This window comes from Hydractinia symbiolongicarpus, chromosome 12, assembly GCF_029227915.1.
Source record: "Hydractinia symbiolongicarpus strain clone_291-10 chromosome 12, HSymV2.1, whole genome shotgun sequence".
Lineage (NCBI taxonomy): Eukaryota > Metazoa > Cnidaria > Hydrozoa > Anthoathecata > Hydractiniidae > Hydractinia > Hydractinia symbiolongicarpus.
Window position 1 is genome coordinate 24,497,696 of NC_079886.1, and position 25,958 is coordinate 24,523,653.

General features: G+C 32.5%; 2 protein-coding genes across 3 annotated transcripts; one reads left to right on the plus strand and one right to left on the minus strand.

Moving 5' to 3' along the window:
• The first annotated feature begins 1,825 nt into the window (after positions 1-1,825).
• On the plus strand, positions 1,826-3,781 carry LOC130622611 (alpha-1A adrenergic receptor-like). The gene has a single exon (XM_057438093.1). It carries the CDS (start codon positions 2,008-2,010, stop codon positions 3,118-3,120), a length of 1,113 nt encoding a protein of 370 aa, XP_057294076.1. The 5' UTR covers positions 1,826-2,007; the 3' UTR covers positions 3,121-3,781.
• LOC130622608 (integrin alpha-V-like) lies at positions 3,572-25,851 on the minus strand. 2 transcript variants are annotated; one of them, XM_057438091.1, is made up of 31 exons: positions 25,630-25,851; positions 20,696-20,823; positions 19,020-19,087; positions 18,807-18,924; positions 15,959-16,069; positions 15,394-15,474; positions 14,123-14,170; positions 13,999-14,042; positions 13,721-13,789; positions 13,554-13,609; positions 13,074-13,161; positions 12,834-12,939; positions 12,388-12,485; positions 12,179-12,308; positions 12,041-12,086; positions 11,805-11,921; positions 11,160-11,212; positions 9,960-10,117; positions 8,935-9,063; positions 8,688-8,773; positions 8,468-8,612; positions 8,024-8,202; positions 7,846-7,929; positions 7,624-7,705; positions 7,304-7,405; positions 7,065-7,136; positions 6,691-6,777; positions 6,343-6,459; positions 5,878-5,970; positions 5,505-5,633; positions 3,572-4,638 (listed from the first exon to the last, which is right to left on the minus strand). In XM_057438091.1, the coding sequence occupies exons 1-31, from the start codon at positions 25,794-25,796 to the stop codon at positions 4,561-4,563; spliced, it is 3,069 nt and encodes a 1,022-aa protein (XP_057294074.1). In that variant the 5' UTR covers positions 25,797-25,851; the 3' UTR covers positions 3,572-4,560. The 2 variants fall into 2 exon arrangements, with proteins under 2 accessions (XP_057294074.1, XP_057294073.1); XM_057438090.1 differs by lacking the exon at positions 15,959-16,069 and adding an exon at positions 16,106-16,219 and having other exon boundaries at positions 25,630-25,850.
• Positions 25,852-25,958: the final 107 nt, after the last annotated feature.

A 25,958-nucleotide genomic window follows, 5' to 3' on the forward strand; every position in this document is an offset into this window, starting at 1 on the left:
CCCTCTACTCAATAAAACTTGTATCTCTGATTTCGTTCATAATATCATTTCATTGTTTAGTACGAGAATAAGGGAAATTCAAAAATCGACACGTGTTTATTAAAAGCTACTTTAAACCTTCGTTTTGACATCATCACGGTAATTAACAATAGAAAAAACATTAATTTGAAACTACACAAATTATACACATTATATATATGAAAAATATAATCAAATAACGAACATTTATCAAGATGTACTGCTTGTAAGTTCACATAGTAACTTTTAATCGAAAAAAAATCGAAGAACATTAGCTCTACATCGTCGAGATAACACGAAGAGAGAAACACCGTGTATATAGTAGTCTCGCAGTACAAAAATATACCCGTAAAAAGACACGACTCCACCTCCATTATATCCTGCCTAAACTCAAAGAAGGCTAGCAACAGGATTGCAAATTTCAATATTCTACTTGGTCGAAACGCCTAAAAAAACCAAACAAACAGTAAATTGTACTAACACAAGAATAAAATCTTTACAAATATAATAATCAAGTTCTAAGGATAATCCTAACAGGAGTTTTTATATTTTGCCCTAGAACAAAAGTAATTATATTTTAAGCAGATAGTGACATTTTTAACAATTTTCAAGCTTTTGATGACGTCACAGAAAATGTGCTGAAGCAAGCAAATTTTTTTTGGCGCCATTTTGTTCCTTTTATGACGTACTATAAGTGTGCCAAGTTTGATTTCATTTGAACAACCCTATGAAAAGTTATGGAGGGGGGGGGCGGAATCCGCCCCCCCCCGGTCATAGTATGTTCGAAAAACCCCGGACCGAATAGGGTTAAGGGGATTTCAAACAGCGAATTATAAATGGCGAATTCGTCGGTGATTACCACAAAAAACAAAAAACATGTGGCACATTTAAAAAACTAAATATAAGCACTCTTTTGGGTTTTATAAAAGGCAGTTATTTTCAAATTCTTCTCTAAGAATAAACTCTGAAGATTGCGTTCTGATTGGCTTACAGCGAAATATTTCGCCGCTCAAAGGTAGAAACTGTTTCTACTTTACGCCAAAGCAAAATTTTCAAATCTAAACAAATAAAAATGCGCATGCTCAGATATATTTCGCCGGTGAATTCGCAGTCCAATTTGTCTCGTGAAAATCCCCCTTTATCCCTATATTAACCCCTTCACCTTCATTTTTAAAACTAATTCGTTGCCCGTTCCTGGACCACAAACACAAGGGTTAGGTTCAAACATACATTGAGAAACTTTTTTTTTAGTTTTTTATTCGCAAAAATATTATTTTTTATGCAAATAGACCGAAGTGAAGTCCAGGTAAAGTGAGCGACACTGTGAAATTTAGTTATCGTGAAACTTCGCGTACAACAAGGTAGCGACCCTAAATTTTTCAAACAATTTTGAAACGTCATGCAAACACGGCGCATATTCACTTTGGTTTTAGATTTCACTTTATGAAACTATATATCACATTCCGGGAGACGCAACGTGTTTGAATTTTCGTTAGTAATAACGGACATGCGCACTAATAGCTGTAGGTCGAAGATGTAAACAACAGGCCTTTTATATTTAATTACTCATCCAATCTGGATGAGTAATTCACTTTCAATAGTTACAAACATAAAAGCATTAAAAAGCTCCATTTGTTAAAAAAAACTAATTCAATCAAACGAAATTGAATTTTTCTTCTATTATTTCTGTAATTCTCCCCCTGGTATCAATATAACAAAACATTTAGATGGATATGCTATTATATCTAGCTGTAGAGAGAGCTAAAAGGTAGAGCATTTTCAAATGATGTGGAGAGCTTGCTTTGTAAAACCCATGGCAATTTTAGGGTTGTTAGGAAATCTGCCCGCTACATGTCAACGAGGGGGGCATAATGTTATAATAGATTATTTATTATGAAACAAAAACAAAAATTTAAAAAATGATAATTCATATAACAGGAATTATCTAATTTGTGTGTACATGATAGTTCATTCAGCCTCAATCGCGATATGTTGTTGCTATTATTAAAACAAGAAAACAGAATAAAATCTACGACAATAGAATATCACCTGCTCGTGTTAACAACAACAACAAAAATTGGAAAGTTACAAAAAAAGGAAGCATTAAAGATGGGCGATACAACATGCAACACGTTTATTAATTTATTGACCAGTCCAGTTACTGATGTGTTTGGAGTTTTATTTCTTCTTCTTGCTGTTGGTGTATGTGCAGGAAATAGTATGATTTTGTTCATTCTGCGACATGATGTATTACAGATGAAATATAATCGCTTGTTACAGTCTTTAGCCGTTTCCGATTTTCTAGTTGGATGTGTGCTCTCTCCATTGACAGGTATACAAGTTTTGAAAAGATCGTTCCAATGCAATTTACTTTTCGATACTGTTCGACGATATTTTACAATACTTCTTGTGGGTACTTCGGTAATTACCGTCGGTATTATTAGTTACGATCGGTATATATTACTAAAAAGATCGAAAAATTACGACCAATACATGACTACGCGAAAGTTATACATTTTGGTAGCGTTCGCGTGGCTGTTTCCAGCTTTAACTCCTTTTATAAGATACGCTGGTGTTTATCCGTATTACGCTGTTGTTATCTTACTGGTCGTGGGTCCGCTATTTACACTTCTTGTCAGCTATTACTTTTTAAGTTCTGTAGTAAAGAAGAAAGAAAGATCAGTGAATGACTTAAGAAAAAGCGTGATAGAAGAGTTTGGTAGTAGTATCGCTGTCAGATTAAGCTCGACGAGGCAAGAAAACGAGATAACGGTAGATAACCATAGCAACACGTTGCATCCTATCGACAAGATTAAAGCGTGTCGGCACGAGAAAAAATACGTCAAAACAGTCAAAGCCGTGACGACGCTCATCACATGCTACTTTATATGTATTGTTCCGATTTTAATTTGCCTCGTGTTAATGATGGTGAACGACAAGACGAAGTATGCGGATGAGAAAGACCTTCAAATAGTTTATTATGTCGCTTGTTTCACCTCTCAAATAAATTCTTGTATTAACCCAATCATCTACTTCGCCAGAATTCCAAAGATACGCAGAGAAATTCAAAAGTTGTTTAGACACAAAAAAATGCCAAGCTAAAGAAAGGACTTTGGGAAAGCTTGCTATGTTTATTAAAACAACAACAGAACAACAAAATCAAAAACAAATAAGTATAACAAGACCTACATTCAGGAGAGTCAATATTACCGCTACTTATTTGCCTGAATGTGTTTTTTATAGGAATCGTGTTTCGAACTTAACGAAAAATTGGACAGAGTACAAAATTATTTCGCATTATTTTGCAAATATTGTTAAGCCATAGATAAGTCATTTAAATGTTTTGGGGGAACCAAGCTTCAACTGTCGATGCAAAATTTAAAAACACACTACGGTTGAACTACGAGTACCGAATACACGCTTAAAGGTTTAGGACTTTATATCTAAATAATCGAATAGGTGACACAGTGATATCACCCTCTACTCAATAAAACTTGTATCTCTGATTTCGTTCATAATATCATTTCATTGTTTAGTACGAGAATAAGGGAAATTCAAAAATCGACACGTGTTTATTAAAAGCTACTTTAAACCTTCGTTTTGACATCATCACGGTAATTAACAATAGAAAAAACATTAATTTGAAACTACACAAATTATACACATTATATATATGAAAAATATAATCAAATAACGAACATTTATCAAGATGTACTGCTTGTAAGTTCACATAGTAACTTTTAATCGAAAAAAAATCGAAGAACATTAGCTCTACATCGTCGAGATAACACGAAGAGAGAAACACCGTGTATATAGTAGTCTCGCAGTACAAAAATATACCCGTAAAAAGACACGACTCCACCTCCATTATATCCTGCCTAAACTCAAAGAAGGCTAGCAACAGGATTGCAAATTTCAATATTCTACTTGGTCGAAACGCCTAAAAAAACCAAACAAACAGTAAATTGTACTAACACAAGAAGAAAATCTTTACAAATATTAAAGAAGATTTAGTTAGGTAGGTGCAGCCATGACTAGTTTTTTATTTGACTAAAATATCGGCATAATGTTAATGTTAGCCCTCCACAAGTTTGTCTTCACAGATATTTACAGTACCAAAAACACTGGAAATTTTAAATAACGGCGCAACATAAAGGGTTAGTGTTTAGTTATATAAAAGTTTTAAACATAAACAAAACAAAGATAGTAGCGTTATCTGCATATCAAAAATTCAACCTACGCTAAGCTGCATGAACTACGCGAAGTCGTATAAAATAAAAAATATTCCAGTTATTAGTAAGAATAATAAACTATTAAATAATAATAAAAAAAACCGAAGTGTTTCTAACGAAAGGGAAGGACAGGATAAGCTTCTGAAATGATCGACGCGACTCCTCAAACTCACATGTGTATGTTGTTAGTAATTCAGCGTAAAAAATAAATTACGTTAAATAATTTGTTACTGTTAGTGTGACCACTCTCCCGACGGCTTTGAGTACTGCGCACATCAAATATTCAGCTCTAATCGTCCTGGGGAAGTTTTTAATCTTCCGCTTCGTTACCTCGTAATCCTTCTTCTTCTTCTTCTTCGCCCATCTTCTTACGTTTGAAGAACCCTTTCTATAATAAGAAAAACAACGGTGTTTACACAGGATTTTTAAGTACTTTCTTTAGGAACTTTTCCCCATTTTTTTAACAAGCACCACAGAAGCAAGAATACAAAAATAAAGTGCGACAACTATCAAATTGAAGCTTTCAGATATCTTTCAGCTAATCATCCAAAGGAAAGTTTTTTCACAAGCAAATCCATTTTTGGTCGGTTTCCATTCAAGCCAGTAAACGTTGTGCAAAACATGTGTAACTGTTTGAGTGATTTTTTATCCTTACAACATTTGTTCGTTTTCCTATGCAACACGCGTTTCCTTTAAAATTATAACGACAATTGTTGTACAACTGTTGTGCATGTTGCTCGACAGTTTTTACCTTAATGAAAAAGCCTGAGCTGTTACAGGCCAAAATTTTTGATTTCAACCTCAACATTACTGAGCGTAACTAATGTTATTAAAAAGAGATGTTGCTTTTAAAATAAATTCACAGTGCAATTTATGGGCTACGATTTTAAATATTCTCAGTGATAAAATACATATCCCAAATCTGTTTCAAGGTTGCTGGGCACCATGATAAAATGCACGGTGTTAATTTTAGTGTCGATCTAAGTGCGTTGCCTTTATCATATTGTTTTAAAAATACTGTTTACTTTCGGCATACCGTATATATACGTACAATTTTGTTGAATTTCGATGCGTTATTCTGCAATCTGCTAATTTTGAAAATCTTACCTTTGTAAGATAAGATTTACGTTTGACCTCTTGAAGAGACGAAATTCTCCCCTCTTCTCCCCCCCCCAAAAAAAAAAGAAAAAAGAAAAAAAGAAATTGCGTACAGCGAAAAAACTAAAAAGCAACTTTCAATCAAGAATAACTGACCTTGTACATGATAAACACTATAATAGCAATAATCAAGATGGCAGCTAAGATGCAAACAATTACAATCCAATATGGAAATTCCGTGTCTTCTTCCTTTGTTAAATTTGGTGTTAACGCTGTAAAGGGAATCTAAAAAGAAGTAAAAATTCATGCTGTTAGAATATCGGTAAAGAGAAAGCTTAGGAAAGCTTTCCTATATTACATTTCCATTAGTTTTAAAGTATCGTAGAGTATCGTTGTTAGTTCTTTCGTTTAGACTCGCAATTTTCCCTTTTCTCTATTGTCACCAAAAAATGTAGGTCATGCCTAAATGGCCCAAAAGTAAACTAATTCAATAGCGTATGTTTGGAAGCAGATATAAAATGACACATACAATGACAGTATCTGGGGCAGCATTTTTTGGCTTGTCAACAGCTGTTGATGTAAATTTCGCTTGAACATTGATTATTCGACTATCTTTCACCTTCTAAAATGAAAACAAAATCGTTCGTATCAATGTATAAAAAAACCCATACAAATCAACCAAAATGTAAAATAAAATACGCAATTAAAAAATGTAAAAATTGAAGAAACCACAACTTAAAATTTAGGGAACAAGAATGACGTTAAATACATTGATTTTAATTTCACAATCCTTTTTTGAGAAGGAAAATTGCTTACTTTTTAAAAACACGCATGGTTTTAATTCATGCAGAAAGAAAAAATGCTGAATCGAGTCTCACCATTACGCTTAGCAGCAGGTACGTTTTTCAGTATACGTAAGTAAGCCTGAATACGCTAATAATATAACAACACATGAAAAATATGGCATTGATCTGCACTTTAGCTAACCCTTTACCTGTTGAAAGGTGCTTGCAACTAGATTCGAAGTGATTTTGAGAGTGACGCCGTCTGACTTCTTCAACAAACCTAGTGAACACTTAATTTCTCTACATTCTACACTTCCACCGCAACCCTAAAACGAAATAATGGGATGAAATAAAATGTTGTATTTACACAATATGGAAAAAAAACACATGTCACAAGTTTTTTTCGAATGGATAGAAGATCGAAAAAAAAATTACATATCACAAGTTCTTTTCGAATGGACAGATGCAGGGTTAATTAAAATTACATTAAAAATTCATTACAATAAAAGAATTCCTTAATTGCAACTGAAAGTTCAAAAACAAAAAAATATACTTACTAGCTGCACTATACTGCTGTCGACTTCTCGACGCGTTCTCAATTTCTTCGCTGTTACGTTTCCACTACCTTGCTGTGATGTTGTTACCTGAAAAAAACACGAAAACTTGTAATATCGTGTGTTATACGATAGCTCATCCATGACAACGAGTTAACTTAAATTATGATAATTATGCTCAATGTCTCTAATTTTTCCGCGTAAATTATGTAATTATGCAGGGTAGGGTTTTTAAAAATTTAACTTCGAGAGGTACAAATATAGACGCTGCGGGTGGAAAATGTTTTAATATGTATGACCACGTACAAAATCAAAAGCTGCGACGAAAAACGCTTATTGCAAAACAGGCTTTAAACAAACAATATCTTTACACTTACGTCCAGGCCCAACGGGTTTAGTTTTCCGTAAGCGCAAGTCCCAGCACTCTTTGTCTTGTCACTCCCTTCGAGCTGCACATAAAAAAATAAAATATAATAAACACACGCTAGCAAGTAGATAAAAACACGATCTAAGATTGAAGGTTCTTAGAAAATAGCGTTGAAAGTTAACATGTATTTAAAATTAATTTTTTTGACATACATCTTTTCGTAACATGTAAATAATATCTCCACAATACCTGCGCCTTGAATATGTTAAACATAATTTGACCTTCATATTTCAAAGGGAAATTGATTACTACGTCAGATGTGTCAGCAGTACTCGGACCAAGGTTTTGAAACTGTAAAAATAAAAAATAAAAATAGTAGTTGTACTTACATTGAGATTATTTCCGATTAGTTAAAGCTAAAGGGTAGTTAAATGTCTATGTCATAAATTAACTGGTCTATGTGACTTCAGTATATTAGTTACTTCGGGTTAGTTATGATAACGATAAGCTAGCCTCCGTTCTATTCATGTAAGAATGCTTAAAAGTAAAAAAGATCTAAAATGGCTCACATAAAAAGTATGCACGACTTCGGGACCAACTTTATCAGCTTTGGCAGCGCTGTCCCATTTGATTTGTTCTGGTACCACATTTCTAAATGTATAAACAAGAGCTATAAGACACACATAAAAATGAATACATACAGCTAAAACCGCACTACAAGCATCGCACGTAAGCAAGAACTTTAAAAAAAAGTTACCACGTTTCATTAAAAATAGATGTGAAAGCCTCACCCTGTTACAGTTAAATTTGCTATTAAGGCAACCGGGATGGTTAATGTATCATTATTATCAGCTGGTTCCATCTCTTCACTTTCGCTAAAAAAGAAAAGAAAGACTCATTCAATCTTCTAAAGTAGCTAACACCCAATCTACACAATCTAGCATATACTTTACCAAATATGCAACTTACGTTTTAAGCCATCCTTCAAATGTGAGACGCTCAGTTCCTTTAGAGACTCTGGCAACTCCGAATTCTACGGACACCACATACTCTTCATTCGGTGCAATTGGAGAAGGTAGTGTGACCCCGACAACAGCCTGTCCGCCTGCTCTATTTATATTTGGATCCCACACAGGAGTACCAGCAAACTGTCAAAGATTTAAAAACACATGACAACCAACGAACATTTTTTTTTATAGACACAAGAATTAAAACTAAAAGACAAAAATTTTGGGAAACCCTCACTTATAGCTTACCATAAAATTTAGTGTAGTTTAATTACAAAATACCTTATCTATTTTCTAACCACCCCCCCCCCCCCCCCTCTTCTTTCCCTCTTCCCTTTCTTTAAAGGTACAGCACATGAGTGATGTAAATACATCGTGATTGTGTACTTAAAGGGGAAGTTCTTACATTTTTGATCACAACTTTGTTAGGGTTAACTTCTTTGGGATAACCAATTCTTAAGTTATTGTCGAAAGCATTCTCTCCTTTATTTTTGATAGTCGCAGTGATGTTCAGAACTTTTGTGACACCAACTTGAATAGTCTCATAGCCTCTATAAAGGTAAGAACAAAGATGTTGGATGGCGCTTTGCTGTTTTTTAATTATAATGACTAAAAATAACACTAACCCTTCAAGAGCTTTCCCTAACTTAATACTTAATTTGGTGTTACAAACATTATTGCCATCACCGCTACATCCTTTTATGTAGTGAATCTAAAAGGAATTTGTTTAATTTTGACTGTTCATGATGGCATCACTTGCGGTACATTACTAAGAACAACTAGAACAAGGCAAATGTGACAAAACATGATAGTTAATTTTCTTGCAATTTTGTTTTTTAAGGGTATATTTTTGGTTACTTGTAAAGTACACACCTTCACCACTCGCTTTAAATTAGACATCTCGTTTGCTATTGGACATAGCGTGCTGGTACAGTCTTTTCCTGGTTGTAACAGCCAACTGACTTTAACATACATTTCCTTATTGATATCCTTAGTGTTATTCTAAAAAGAAACATCAACTCAAATTTACTTTTAATTTTATCATGCCTAATAATAAAGGTGAGAAAAAGAATTTTTTTAATTAATTTTAATACAAGAAAAAAGGTTGTTTGTAGTAATTCACACTGTATTGTTGGGTTTGGTATTTACATGGCGTCATGATCCTTTTATTCATGTCGTTAAAATATAAGTTCACAGATTTTTTAAGGCATTTTATCACTATAAAATTTGTCTCAATGTTTATCTAGTACATTTTGGGCTGTTGTTCACCTGTTTCGACTGCACAACCATTTGGGAACACACACTTGGACCGGCACAAACTATAAGCTTTTTAATTTTTTAATTGTTGATTCTGTGAAGTTTTATTTAAATAAAATTAAATTTTTTCACAAAATTCCAGTTTTTTAATGGTCGCATTCTTATCAGAACAGAAAACAACGCTGTTTTTCACACTATGGGTAAATTTCCGTTAAAATTACATTCTCCAAAAATTAGACCATTTGTAGAAAAAGGTAACCATATTTTTTTGATATTCTTAGGCTAAATTTTGGGATTTTTGCCAGAAATGGTGCCACTTGATTATGTGTAAACTAAAAACAACGAACAGATCTAGAGAAAATCTCTGGACGTACGAACACTCATAGCTAACTTCGCTATCATGTTTAATCAAAAAGCAATGTTGGAAATATATTTTGATGAGAATCAAGGATTTTTAAGAACATTAAAGTTATTTGTTTTATTTTAAATGTTTAAATGCGTTGGTAATAGTTTTTCGCAAAATTTTTGTCTTACACATTTATCTTTTTTGAGTTTTTTAAATCAAAAAATGTAGCGACTTTTTTGTAACAAAAAATGACAAATATATTATAAAAATGTTCAATTTCCCCCAAAATACTTACATATAAATAAATTACATATTTCGGTGTAATACATGTAACTGTTTTAACTTTCTCCAGTACACCCGTAAGTTGACTGACTTTATCACCATTTGCAAGTTGAATGAAACCTCTTCGACCAGCCTTTTTCTCTGAGTCAATGACTACAGTATAATTTACAGCTAGAAAGAATATACACAAGTTTACCTAATAAAGTGATTAACAACACTAAAGTGACACAACACTTAATTTTAATGTTAAACTAATCTGAAGTCTAGCCATTAAAAATATCTTTTTACTATGAACAGTGGCAAAAACGTTAAGGTTGCATCCATCAAGTAAGTAACTTTAGTGATAAAGTAAAAGGGTATTGGATTAATAAAGAGGCGTAAATTTTAATCTTAGGACATAACATTCACTGTATTTGAGTGGCTATTTTTTAAAAATGAGATCTCTGGACCTTTAGAAAATACACATCAGTCCCAGAACACTTAAAGCTCACATTTGAGCTATGGAAGCTGTTTAAAAACTGCAATCGCTCAACCAGACAACCACGCGAGATATTAATTCTATGCTGAAGCTTAACTCTAAGAAAAAAGGACCATTTCACACTGTTACGTCTGTTACATGACTCAACCAGTATTTGAAGCCACCAACTTTTTTAAAGGAGTCGAACGTTTTATCACAAGGCTGCCAGTCAACTTATTAGCCTTCTAAGTAAATTTTTAGCAATGTGATGATGAAAATACTGATCGTATTAGCTAATAAGTAAACTACAGATCAAGTAAAACATCCATTATTCGAATGAATAAAATTGAGATAAAACATAACACAAAACTTATAATTTATGAAAGCTGTTCCAGGCACAAGGTAAACGGAATATTTTAGAACTTTAAATTATGACCTGGTATAGTGTGAAGGCAGCTGTGCTTTGTCTAGTTTAGGTATCCCCTATAAAGTTTTACAGCCCATTCCCAAGGTGTATGATAATTTTTAATTCAATTTAAATCAAATTAAAAATTGAAATAACTTAATTTTAAATTAAAGTAATTGTTCATTATTGTTGGAGGTGGAAATGGTGATGCGTTGGGTGTTTACACTATGAGTTGAGGACAATGACAAACAATGTAGATCTAATTAAGAGATTAAAGTGCACCTCACTGTTTTACAGTGCAGATATTACTGAGACAATCAACAGTACACAGTCCATAAAAACATAAATACCTTCTTCTTTATCACTGTTCGTCAATGTGAAACATACATCAAAAGATGTAATGCTAAAAATGAAGAATATTCAGTCTACTAACTACTTTGTTTGTGAAATCAAATATTCTATGTTCATTAATGAACCTCTATACCATCTTTACATTCCAGGATGTCAAATCAAAATTTCCTATTACGTAAATTTCACATCATAATATAACATAATTACATCCAAAAACCTTTCAAATGCGTGAAATTGAAAATAAAAAGAAATTTTTAAAACATTGAAAGTTAAGTAATTTTTTAAGTTCCAACAAATGTTCAACATCATTTTTTACTTGGGGGATTCCTTTAAGCATCGAAATTGGACATTTGCACAGATTGATTTATGCATGGCAAAACCATTTAAGTCTTTAAACTTGGAATTATTTAATTCAAAATAAAATTCTTTGCAAAAATTGATATGTCCCACTGGTTTTTATTTATGTACAGAAAATGCTTGCGATGTTAAATTAACTTGTTATTTTATTCAGTCAATTTATTCATTGGAGTTTGCATATGCTACACAAATATTTTTAAATAATCGATTGGAATTATTGCATATTTTGACCTTCGAACAGAAAAAGGTTTTGGATGCGAAATTCCAACAAAGGTAAAAAAAAGTACCACTTGTATTTCTTTTTATCAACTGGATTTGTGCACATATCTGTAAGATCATACAAATCAATTTTAACACCATCTAGACCTTTGATATCACATAACACATCAATAACAGGTCTTGACCTAAAAAAAATTAAAAAATTACAGTGGATGATGCTTTAGTTAATGTTGAGATAAATTTTGTGGTATAGCTATTCCTATTTAAAAAAAACTTAAATAATTCATTTCACATAAAATCATACTTGAACAAAACAACGTGATTAGATCTGTATGAACCAACAGCAAGATCTAAAAAAAAGTAAATATGGCAATATTAGAAACACCACCAAAAACGATCAGAGTATAAAAAACATACACATTAGCAATACAGTTATTCTCACCCGGGTAATTGTTATTGTCAACATCGTTCAAAATATTAGCACTAACTGCTGGCACTTTATACGCATGATAGTCAGCAAAAGAAAAACCAAACCCATCTAATTTATTATCCAATTTACTTGCATATAACGTCTAAAATGAATAAATAGGAAAGCTACTGAGTTATAAGCACCTAGCTCTCTTTCGTCTCAACCGGGTTAAAATAGCGTACCTGTTTTAATAAAAAAGGTTCATTGTTCGCACTACCATAATACAAATAAACAACACCTTTACCATTTTCTCCACCCCATGGTGCGCCCACAGCAATATCTAAAGTAATGTACAAAAAGTAATGTATTTAAAAAAAATGTACAAACACTGTAATTTGACAATGCATGTAAAACAACCCAATTTCATTATGTCATTATAAATATTGACTTGTTTGATTTATGTTACACACTTTAAAAGTAGACAGGTTTAACACCAGTGGGGAGGAATGCTAAATGCTTGGATAAGGTTCAAGAAATAATAAAGATTATTGTAAAATAAAAAGATGCAAAAACCAACAAATTTCACAACCTAAAAGTATTTTAGCAAGTATATTTTCAACACTGTTTTACCCTTTACGTAAATTTATTAGTATAACAGGTTGAAAAACAATAGGGTTAGGTACGTTACCATTATAGTTATCCTGATTTAGATCTCCAACACTACCAATAGCATATCCAAACATGGCTCCTTGTTGTTTTTCACCATACAATCTTTGAACCAGTTCCAAAGAATTCTATAAAAGTACAACAAACAAACCTAATTTGTTCCATTTTTTCTGTTTAAGTGATTGTGGCAAGTCAATTAGTAAAACATATTTAATCATAAATCTGGCATTTATATTCTTTTAAGAATTGAAATACAGCATACCTGTTTGTTATTTTTATAAACATAAACAATTCCTTCATTGACAGTGGAGCCGGCAAAAAAAGGTGCACCAACAACTAAATCTGCATATCTAAACATATTTCATACACACAATAAGAAAATATGTTGACGAAAGAAAATTCTGTTTTTTTTACCACTACTTCTCTTTTTAGTTTCAAGGGGCTTCTTATAGCTTGTTTTATATAACAGGGGGGGGGGGGGGGAAATGATTTTTACACAAAAATTTATATTATAGATAATAATACATAATTTTCTTTATCATTGTCTATCTAACTTTGATAGCAAAAAGTTCCAAGCTGTTATCTACTGGTACGAGCAGAGGGAGGGAATTAACATTTAAAAGGCATTTATAGAAATAGTAGGGTTAAATAAACGGAATTACAGCATATTTGTTTAATGGCAAGATAAAAAACAACAACAATTTTTTTCCTAAAACTATTTTCCAAAAGCATCAATACTTACACTTTTACTTTATCTATTGCCACAGCTGCCAAAGCAGATCCAAAGTAAGTTCCGGTCTACAAGTAAGAACAAAATGCAGATGCTGTATTCCTCCTTTGATAACATAACAATTCATATAATTATTCTATAAGGAAACTGCAAATAGCTATGCTCAGAATAATAATTACCTGTTTGGAAGGGTCATTAATCACACTTGAGAAAACAGGGGAGCCATTGTCAGTGAAGTACATAATCACCTAACAAATAAATTAAAAAAAAACACCTTCAATATCCCTTTCTGACATAAAAATAAATTTTTTTAATGTTTTTACTAATTCATCATCTATTCGCTCCCTGCATCTCAACCTAATCAAAATAAAATCAAAACTGCAGTGGGAGGCCTGTTCAACTGTTTTAGCTTAGGTCTCCGCACAAGCACATTTAATAAGAGCTAAAAAAGGTGTACCTTTCCACCCAATTCATTTCCACGTGGACTTCCACCAACCACAACTAAACAAAAAGATATCTATCATGGCCAACAAGTTTGTGAAAAACACCAGAATAGTAAAGCAAAAGTCCTGTATACTTACTGACTGTATTTTTATCCTTGTGAAACTTTCCACTGGTCACAGCATAACCTTAAAAAGGTAATATAACATACAGCCTTTCTAATTCATAGTATAAAATTTTTGCAGAGTAAGAAGTTTTTGTACATCTTATATCCTACGAAAGATTTTCAGACCTTTCAATTTCCTTGAATTATCAAGAAAAAACTTATTTTTTTTCAATGTACTATTCCAACCTTTCTCCATTTCATCACATACACAGGCTTATCAATGGGGGGCAAGAGATCTCGATCAGCATGCAAAGATGCACCTAATTCTGAGAAATGGAATAAGAGCTGAGCCATTAACTGCTCCCCCAGTTCTAAAAAAAAGTTTGGCTAGCTGAAAGATCTTTATTGTACTCAGTATTGTACTCCATTTTTTTCCTAATAATTTGCTTTTTCATACAAATTAAAACAAAAAAAGAAACATTTTAGATTTGAAATTAAATAGAATAATGCCAAAGACATATTGCCTGTTCCGCTTGTAAGAGTCTTGCCAGCATTTTCCTCTGCACCAGTGAAAGATCGCATGGCTGTAACCTGCGGTTATTAACTATGAAGGGGATGTGTTGATGATATCTTATCTTTATTTGGGTTTGGGATTCAGATGATTAGCTAAGATGTACAGGTTTGCTTTGAACAGGCTTTTGTTGGTTAATTTATTCTCAATAGAACAAAAAAGAGTATAATTGCTAGGATTTTGAAAGTAACAATTATTAGCTGCCATTTAACTTTTCACAATTTAATTTACATAATATTGTTTGTTCCGCAAGTAGTCGCATAAATATTGTTGTTCCACAAATAGTCACAAATTTAAATTAATGACTTGACTTACAAATGTTTGAAATCTGGTTGCAATTTCTGGCCGTGAACAATGCTGGAACTTGTACTACACTTGTTCACCAAGTAAAAATTTTTGACTCATTTTTGGAATATTTTTATATTTCAGGATTGCTTGCATAAACAAAATTTCAAAGTTTGGATCCTGCACTTTATCGCACAGGTGCCTATTTTCTATTGATAGGCCTGCATTCAAAAAAATTACAATAAAAACATCTTTTTTTGCCACGTAAAATGGTTTATTGCTTGACATAAAACAGTTAAACAAAGGTTCATACTATTTGATGACACACAAACATTTCATTTAGAAAGGTGCATCTATAAATTTCAAATAGAAATTTAACTACCAGAATTATACATCAGGCATCTTATACTGCAGATTTGTTCACTCAATGTTGCTTTATTGCACCTTACCCATATAATCTGAATAATTCAAATATGTTTTTGGTGTAAAACTTGCACTTGCTCCTCCCTGTGGTGCAATAGCCAATCGTCCTAAATAGTGAGATAAAAAATAACACATGCATACTGCAGAGCATTCATTTATTTTATACAGACTTTGCGACAGAATTCTAAACTGCTTCTACTAAAATTTCTAAATAAATAGCTTATAAATATTATTCCTGCAGGTCAACAGCAAATATACTTAAAATAACATAAATCTGAAATTCCTGTTCTGTCATGCACTGTAGCTTTGTTAGTCTTAACTGGTATGTAATTGTATAAGTATGTAAATACTAGTTCAAACTATCGTGGATATTCAGTTTCATTTCTTTGATTTTAGAATGAAGTACGAGGTATTAAAGCTTTGCGATTTTAAATGAAGTGCCACATACAAGAGTTTTTTAAACCAGGAAGGATGTTTATTTCCAGGAATGATGGTTACTTGGAGTGGGTGGTTTAGGGTTATAGGTGGGTAAGGGTTATAGGTCGGTAAGAATTATGGGCGGATAAGGGTTGGGTTTGGGTGATGACATACCTCGGTTGTTTTCAACGCTTAATGCTTGTACAGGTACACCTGATAGTATACTACTCTGTTTCTGTGTGTTACTGCCGAAGTAGCAAGCTGAAAATCCAGCTTGGCAGAATCCTGAAAAAGCAAGGTATAGGTATCATAAAAGCATACCTGTATTTAACTGTATATTAGGAAGACCAGACAGCAATTTATTATCCCCTCCTCCAAAAATCTTAGCGGCAAACCCTGCTTGGCAGTAACCGAATTCCTGAAATCTATCCATATCTGAAAACAAATAAAAAAGAAGAATTTAAAAAAATATTGGAGAAAAGTGAAGATGATGATTAATTGTTTTCATTGCTCAGTTTTAATTTTTTTTAAGCTACCTGTAACTAAAGAACATAATTCTGAAGAAGTATAAATTAAAAGGTTACACATGTTTTTGTAGGAAAAATTCTTTTGAGTTTATACCTTATATCTGAATTCCAAAGAATAAATCTTAACTCAAACAAAAGAGAAATTATTAGGGAATTTAACATAACACTTGTTACTGGCGGTTTACTAATTTTTTTGTTTGTTACATGTTTTCTCCTTACATTTTCTTACATTCTGTATTTTTAGTTTGTTTCATAACATAAATCATAAATTTTTATACAGAGTTAACACTTTCTGAAAACCTGAAAGTAATATATCTGCTGGATCACATTTGTGAAAGAAAAAATTATCTCACCCAATAAATACAAACAACAACCAACACTTAATTACTACATGTCACCTCATTAATAATTTATAAATAAAATCATCCAACAACTTCATAACAATCATTGTCATTGACAAAGTAAGCCTGAAGTGTTAAAGGAATCCAGAGGTACTTTTACAAGTTAGACTCATCTGAAAAATTTCCATGAGAAATCCTAAATGATATATTTACTTTTTGTTAAAACTTCATGTAACTCCAGATATGGCTTTTTAAATATTAATTTTTTTTGTCGCTCGACCGCCATCTTGGTTATCTTGGACCTTCTTCTTCGTTAAAAATTTTCATTCTAGCTTCAGTCTTTTTTAGTGGCACGTGATCCTGTTACGTATTATTTTAGTAGCACTTTAATTATTACTGACTGAATAGCCAGAACATATAGCTTCGAGCGGCAAAGTGAAAGGACAGCTCTCTACGAACAATTACTTTTTTTCAAAAAAAATTAAAGTAATTCTGCATAAGTTCTTTATGAACGATTATTTTTTTTAAAAAAATAGAAATAATTCTGCATATGTTCTCACATATAGCTGAGCAATCAAAGAAAAAATAAAATGTGCATGATTTTTATTTCAAAGGACTTTCATTTGAGACGCAAGTTGTGCATGAAGGCGGCATAACCCCTCCCCCTCAAGCACGAATAGGATTAAGGGTGGTTACAACCTTTGTAAATTAAGACGGCACTCGGCATTTGCCGAGGTAATTACTGACATATTTTCAAAACATGTATCTTCGCGTTGGCAATTATTTGACGTGGTAAAATCGCACATAAAATGTTTTTCCAGAGCATAGTTCAGTCGCCTCCTACGACAATGCATGAACAACAAACTGCATCATTAAAAAAGTTTGTTATCAATGTAGTTTGATTAAATCATTGCAGACAACGCTAATACATATATAATAAAATGCTGTTTTTTCTGCGTTAAACTTTAATATTTGTGCAATTAAGTATTATTATTTTATTTCTTATTTTTCTTTGCTTTTCTCCAGTAAAAATAATATTTTTTATTTAGAAGGTAGCTAAAATATTTTTTTGTGTTTTGTTAAGTTTAAAAATTTAAAAAGCTGCCACAGTATTCTAATCAGTGCGAAAATAGCCACAGCAGTTATTTGTTGGCGCTAAAAATGGCAAATTATAAGGGTTTCGTTGAACATTAATGTATGTGCTTTTAAAAGGTCTAATCATGGAGGTGCAGAGCAGCATTGATGTTAGACAGGATACCTGTCTCTCTTTTCTGCTCGCACACTTCGATGTCTGTCCTGATTTTGTAACCCTGCTTATCTTAGTGCACTATCGCAAAAGGGAAAAATGATGAGTTTAGTTTACTAGACTATGTTGATGCTTGCGCTACATATTGGAAGATTATCATGTAAACAAACTTTAATTAGACAGTAATTTCTGGCTCTGTATCATGGGATGAGTTAAATTAGTATTCTTTTCTATTAATATTTTAATATTTTTTAATAAAAAATATATCCATTTACTGAGTAACTTAGACAACCTCGTAACCAAGGATTATTGAGAACAAGGTTGGCAATACTCACTTCAGCATCATACCCCACATAGGTCGGTTATAGATCAGTGATTTTTACAACCTGTTTGTTGAAATAAATTCTTTTAAATTTGAAATAAAGAAATCATGCACACACCTCCTGCTAATATATTATTTTTTTGTTTTATTGCTTAGACAACTAGTACATCATGTTGAATTATTTTTTTTAAAACAACAACAAATCATTTCTACAGAGATCGATGTGGAAAGTACCTTGAATTTTTTTAACTGTTTTTGGCTATGAAAGTCATTAATAATAGAGAGTAAAAGTCATTAATTTGTTAGGGCTACTAAAATACTACATATAGGGTCACATGCCACTAAAAAGGACTGGAGCTAGTCTGAAAGATCAAAGCAACCATCAAGGAAGCAAGAAAAACAAATATTTAAATAACGATATCTGGGGTTACATGAACTTTTAACAAAAAGTGAATATGTCATTAGGAATTTTTTTATGAAAATCTTTCAGGTAAGTCCAACTTGTAAAAGTACTCGGGATCTCATTAAGTTGTCACCTCACCAACCGGTTTATATTCAAAGACTACTAGAAAATATAGTGACATACGTGCAGCACATGGCTTCCAAGCATAACTGCTGTCCTTTTCTAGAATATTTACGCATTTTCCTAGCAAAAAAAAATCATTCCCACTAGTGCCTCTATTTGCAAAACGTGGAGCACAAGCCTAAAACAAGAAAAATTAACAAAATTGATATGCCAGTCAAAAGAAAAACATAAAGAAGTGAAAAATACAATTATTATAACATTTAGAACTCGTACCAATGTTATTCGGTTATTTGAAGAAACTGTTGCTCCAAGCCACTGGTGCTGTCTATCATCCCCTGCACCTGAATTAATAACAAAAATTTACCAAGAATTAATTTTAACACAACCCTATTACGTCACTATAGGCAAAACAAGTTATTTAGACTTTTTAAAACAGAAATTTAAACCAATAAAATGATAAAAAGTGAATTAAAGACATTTTGTTATGCTTATAAATACTCAATCTTAGTTCAAGCACACAATATTTTCTGTGTTATGATTGGGAAAGTTTACATGCAGCAGGGGGCTATGCAGTCTTTTTCAGGAATATTTAAGTAAGTGTACAATGATTCGCATGTGTAAATCAAGTAACATGTGCGATGTGAAATGTTACGCCTGCAATACGGGCTCCGAGATTATTTTTGTTGCGCATTCATTTTGCGGTAGAAAAGTGGGGACGTTTTAAATTGTGAACCCTAAACACGATGATCGAGCGTCTACTGGTATAGCGACTTTCTCAATCTTAACTTTCTTTTCTACATGTCCGAAAATTTTTACAGAAAAAAATTTATACCGCCTGTGGGTTTTGTTTTTGCAGGCAGAAAAAAAGTCCATTAAATTCGAACATGCTATGGTTCCAATTATTTTGTCAAATGAAGAAATTATCTACAATTAAATCCATGATAAAATGTTATTCCACCTACTCAATCTATTCCACCTGTAATTGCAGTTTTGCAGACTTGCTTCATTCGTGCTCCGTCAGCGTTCACCTCCGCATTAGTTAAGAACTGCATGGCTGGTTTTCTTGTGTAAGACCTGGTTACCAACAATGAAGGGACCAGGCAAAAGAGATTTATGTCTACGTAGTTCTTTAAAGGGGCTACGAACCGGTTAAAATGCTCACATTCCGCATATCCCGCGCACATATTAAAAATCCGGCAAACGCGTTTTGCACAATGAACAGACCAGCGCGCTTTGCTCGCTAGTTTGATATTTTTTTTGAAAAGTATATTACAAAGAAATATTTTAACGAGACTCATTCTGGATAAAAACATGACCAAGGTTGGAGAAGATAAAAATTCAAGATATATCTATATGTTCGACTCTGTAGATTACACATGCCGGAAAAATAGCCATTTTTGTTTTTCGCCGCCATCAGCACGACTTTCGTGTAAGTCACCAAAGTTGAAAACTAACAGCAGATGAATAGGCTTACTCAAGGAGTAAAAGGACCAGGACTATTCAATAATTTCTGAGATCTAAAAGTGTCCGACCAAGACTGAAATCCATTGGACGTTTTGTCTGACGAGTCTCCAAAAATTATTTTGAGGGGTACCATCGCGCGCTACAAAATGGATTTTATAGGTTGATTTTAAAAACTCATATTTATTTTTCAGGCGTGCAATTAATCACACGCCTAAAAGATTTAGGCGTGTGCCAAGGTGTGCGCGTGCGATCGCAAGCCTCTATTGAAAAAGACTGCATATGTGGGCTACAAGGACAAAGTACCTAGAAGCTTTTAATTTTTTAGTTAAAAAAGCAAAAAAATGAGCATAAGTTGCATTTTTGGCTGTACTTTGCTGTCTGGTAGCTAGATTCTTATTTATGCACTGAACATCATGGCAGTGAATACCAATTTCTTTTTAAAAAAATTTAAGAAGTCATTTTAGAGATGTACAATTTAAAATTACCTTCTTTTACATCTGCATTTTTCACAACTGCACAACCATAATCCTGCCTCTTGTTATATCCACAGCGATATAATGCTCCGCCACTTCCAGAAGGTGCTTCTTTACTCAAAGGAGCACCTATCATAAGCCTAAACAAAGTAAACAAATTAATAAATGCGAGGTGTCAAATTATGGTAAACTTATTTTTTGTGAAGCTAATGAGTTATATTGGACTTATAGAGCACAAAACCTGTTTAACAAGACTCTAAACATATTGTCCATTTTGGGTATTCATACATCCAGGGTTCGAATTAGCAGGAAAAAATTCGTGAATCAAAATGCTGTCCTTGCAAATCATTCTACAAAGTTTATGTTAAAATTGTGAATACCATTTCTTCATCAATCATTTGTTTTAACTATTTATAAAATGGTTGCTGCAACAAACTAACCATTATCAAGAGATTATTGGCAAGTGCAACGAATATGATGAAGAAAACAACACGCAACATTGCATGCTTAAATTTATTGTAGAGAATTTGCATGTGCCTTTTTTTGTTTTTTGTTTATTTCAGTACTGTAAGTGGTGAAAAGTAAAGATATTAACAAAACACCTTGGTTCGTTGTAGGAAGTAATTTATAATAAGCAAACAGTAAGCAAAGAAACGCTGACTCATGCCATGCTGTACTCACTGCAATGCTCTGCCATTTTGTTTGTAGTGCTATTTACCCGTGCCCCTCCTCAGGGTTATATTTTCTCTGCAGGTTATCTTTTATCCATAAATATGAGGTCTTTTTTATTTATTAAACACAGCAGTTATAACCTTTTTTTAATGAAACAGTCAAAGCACAGATGTTACACCATTTATTTTTCAAATACAGTTTTTAATAGTTAAATGCTGCATTACCCTAAGCGGCAACTTAACTACGCTCTAAAAAATCAACTTCTTATAATTTTTTTCTTATTTTTTGGCTTTTTTATTTTAAATTGCAAAAAAGGTTTAAAAAGCTTTCTTACAATAAACATTATTTTTTGTTATAAACCATCATAAATAATATTATGAAAAAACATAGCAGCATATTTACTACAGTGTAATGAATATTTTCTGCTAAAAAATTATATACAACATAGCAATAAAATACCACCACTTAACGAGGCATATCGATAAAAAAAGCATCCATTCAAAAAATCGCACAGCCCAAGTATTGATAATTTACTGTTTTGGAGTGCATAACAAGCGTAGTACAAGTTCCAGCAATGTTTACAACCAGGAATTTCAACCCACATATCAAAAGTTTGTAAGTTGCGTCATTGATTAAATTTTGTGACTAATTGTGTAATCAACAATTGTGGAAAGTTGAACAGTGGCTAACAACACTCACAATGAATTATAAAATCATTTCCTGAAAGAATGTTCTGTTATTTTAAAAAAATGTTTAAATTTAAAATGTGTTTAGATCTGGCGATCAGTACTTTCATAATCCTAGTGATTATACTTTCCTAAGATATGTAATGAACAAGCCCCCTAGGAAGAATAATCTTTTTTTTTCTATTATGAAGTAATTAAGCAACAAAAACTTATTCAAAGCTGTACAACCTAGCTAATCCACTGACACCTTACCCAAGAATTATGTAGACTAAGATATTATAAACAAGACCCCTTTGTAGTTTGTAACACCAATGAGATACAATGAACAAGTCTGCATTATTGCACTTACAAGCCGAACAAGCATCATTTTTTAATTTCGAAACTAAAATATGTTCCATGTTAATCCAACTTAACTATTAGAAAAACAAATTCTGAGTACCACATTTGGAAATCAAAATCGCTCAGTTATTATCCTGTTTCTAAGCATCTTTGCCTGTATGAGAGCAAATTTCGCCTCTTATTGATAGGCCTGCTTGACCCTATTCAAGTGACTTGGGTGAACCAGATAATGAATAAAACTTTGAAATGGTTTTTAAGCTTGTTTTACTATAACAGGGTGGCAAAAGGAACATATTTTTATTTAGGATTATTACAGTTGTTTTCAAACGTGAAGAATTTAAAAAGATTTGAAGACAATTATCATTTATTTATTTTTTTAACCTCGAAAATGAAAGCAAATGAAACAGTTTTAAAAATGTTTTAAAAATTTATGTAGAAACAAAATTTTAAAAAGTCCAAAACAAATTGTTTTACAATTAAAAATGTTAAAGTGACTTACTTGAAACTATTTACAGACATTCCTTTCTCACTTTAAGATGTCACAAAAAATTAACATATACATTTTTTATCTATTTCTAAGTTCAGACAGAGTTATGACTTTCCTAAAAAATTGAGGATATAAAACTTGCTAGAGATGGAAATAACAGTACTTTAATATCTTAAATTTGTTTTTTCCAGCTGCCATATTTACGATCTTGATGATCTCTTATCCCTGTCTAATAAACGGGGCCTTCGCGAAATGTTTGTGCTAAACCATAGGTAAACAAACGGTCTTAACTTTAAATGAGCACTGAGATGGAGTTCGATAAAATTGAAAAATTATAGTAGGCTCCGTTTACCCTGTTCTTTTTGGCTTGTGGTAAAAACATCTGTGTCACTGAGTAGGTAATATGAAAATGAAAGCTCATTTGTATGTGACAAAAACAACATCATGTTTCATTTTAAATTTTGTTTACAGCTCTCCATTTAATGTTACCGACAACTTGCTTTAGTCAAAGCATGCTTTATTTTTATTCTAAGCAGGCTTTATTCTAGTGTGAACCCACCCACCCCATTAGATTAAATTTCCTCTTTATTCTAATCGCCATTGTTTTTGGAGACAAGAGAAACAAAACAAAACAAAAAGAATTCAAAGCATTGTCTCGTAGTTATTATGATAATTATTGCTATTTTCAGAAACAAAACAACAAGAGGTCATAGTTGCAAAGAAGTCTAACACAGAGACTTCAATTGATTTATTTGATTTATCATGTTTGGAACTTTGTTGACACATTTATAAAAGCATTACAATGGAAACACAGCCACAGATGCTCTTCCTTATTTATTATTTCTTTAATGGCATGAATCCAGCAACCATATGATCGATTTTGTCGTGCGTTAAATATTGCATGATTCAAACAATGAAATGTGATGGCAGTTCTGTAGGCAAAGAGAAATTGGGGTGGGTTTGCATTTCTATGAAACAATTGAACATGTTCTAGTTGTCAGTTTTCAATAAAATTTTTAATTTTTACAATAAAATAGGCGCCTCAAAAAAAAAAAAAATGCTGACAAAGTGATTACTCGCCTTCGAGTAAGATTGATTTATGGACTGGTAATTTAGTGCATTTGATATAATATCATATATTGTAGGGTAGTAATTTAAAAACTAAGAGAGGACGTAAAATTTCAGTCACAAATTTTCCGAACTGAATCTTAAATTTAAACATTTGGATAAAAAACTTAACAAAACTCATTTAAAAGAAACATTCACAATATTTTCACAATGCAAACATAAAATGGAATGAAGAAACCTGTACAATTTTTTACATAATGATTAATTCCTTGCACACACAAAAAATAGAAACAAACAAAATGATAGATGTTTACCAAGATGTTGCTGATTTGGAAAAAAAATGAAGGAAAAAGATGATGATGATAATGACATGACAATGGTGGTGATGATGATGATGGTAGTTGATGAGGCTTAATGAGGATGATGATGACATTCCATATATGAAAATTATGTTCCACTCAGACTATGATGAGAGTGGGACCAAAGAAGTGCTCTTATTACACTTCCTGCAGTCAGTTAATAGTGTCCATACTGTGCAACACTTAATTATAAAAGCACAAGAAAAGTGTTTTTCAGCAATTTGTTCTAATTACTGCAGCCATAAGTTAAAACAAGGTGATCAAATAGGCTTTATTGTATGTATGGGAACTTACCATGTCATAAAAACAATACTTTGTCTATCAAAACAAGAATTGTGTGGGTTAAACATGCCTAGTGACAGAAGTGTTCATTAAGAGTTTATTAACAGTCGAACATGGAGTTTTATATCAAAAGTCCTGTATACATAACTTTGATAAAAATAATAATGTGATAGTAGGTATCAAATAAACTTTTTTTAAAAAAGCACACTTTCATATATAGCGTATACCAACCAAATTATGTAAACATCTTAATTTCCATGATTTCACCTTTCTCTGTAACTTTCTCTTTTCACTGGCAACAATGTATGGCTATGGCATGATATCCTGAGCCTTATGTCCATGATGTACCATATTACCATACTTTTACTGGCACTGACACTTGTGTACTTTACAGAACAGACAGCAAAAACATCATGGTGAAGAAAATTTTTGGACGTGGGGGTATGGCATTTTAAGTTTTCCTAAGGTCACGTCTGTTTTTTGAGCATCAGAAAAAGGTACATGGTGACTTTTGAAGCAGTCACTACCTTCATCTGAGACAAGTTGCGAAATGCTGCAACCATTTTAATAATAAAATAGGCTAAATAATTCCAGTGGATCTCACACTGGAAAAAACATATTATGGAATTAAGACACAAATCACAGAAATAGGACGTTTAAGATTGTTTCTTTCTGGGTTGATCCTGTGCAAACGGCCACCTTGTTCACAGGCATTTTTGCAAAATTTTTTAAGGGATGACCTATAATGAAAATTATAGTTATGTAGCAAGCACAGTTGCCAGATCATCACCAGAGCCGTTTGTTTAGATAACCAGGTAATACAAACAGTATATGCTTTATGCTAATTTTTTCAATAAGCTGGCCTTTAATTTTTATAAACTTAAAATCATCCGCTAGAATACACTTTATTGTTGAATTTAAAAGTGTTGATCATTCGTTAAAAACTGATCCGAAAATTGTGAACATGTCATTCCAAATCCTGAGAATGAGCATTTAGCTAGCTAGCTAAAGCACATTTACATTTGGAAAGAAAATTTAAAGGTTTATACGCACCCTAATTCATATCTATTAAAGGCGATAGAATAACCAAAAAATGATCCATTCTCGTTATTACTAAAGTACTCCGGTATTGCCGTATCAACATTGAAAGTTAACGCTATATTTGTTAAAAAGAGTAAATTTATAAGTATCGTCAAACCCAGCCTATTTGTTTCAGCCATCTTGATTTTTTTAATTCTGAACAAGAGTTCAGTCACAGAATAACCATAAACATACACCAATCGCTGAGGATTAAAAATACATGGACCAATCAAATTTCTTGAATTACAATCATTCGACCGCTATATATTTATAGGCGGAGGAGATCCTTCGACAACGTCGGT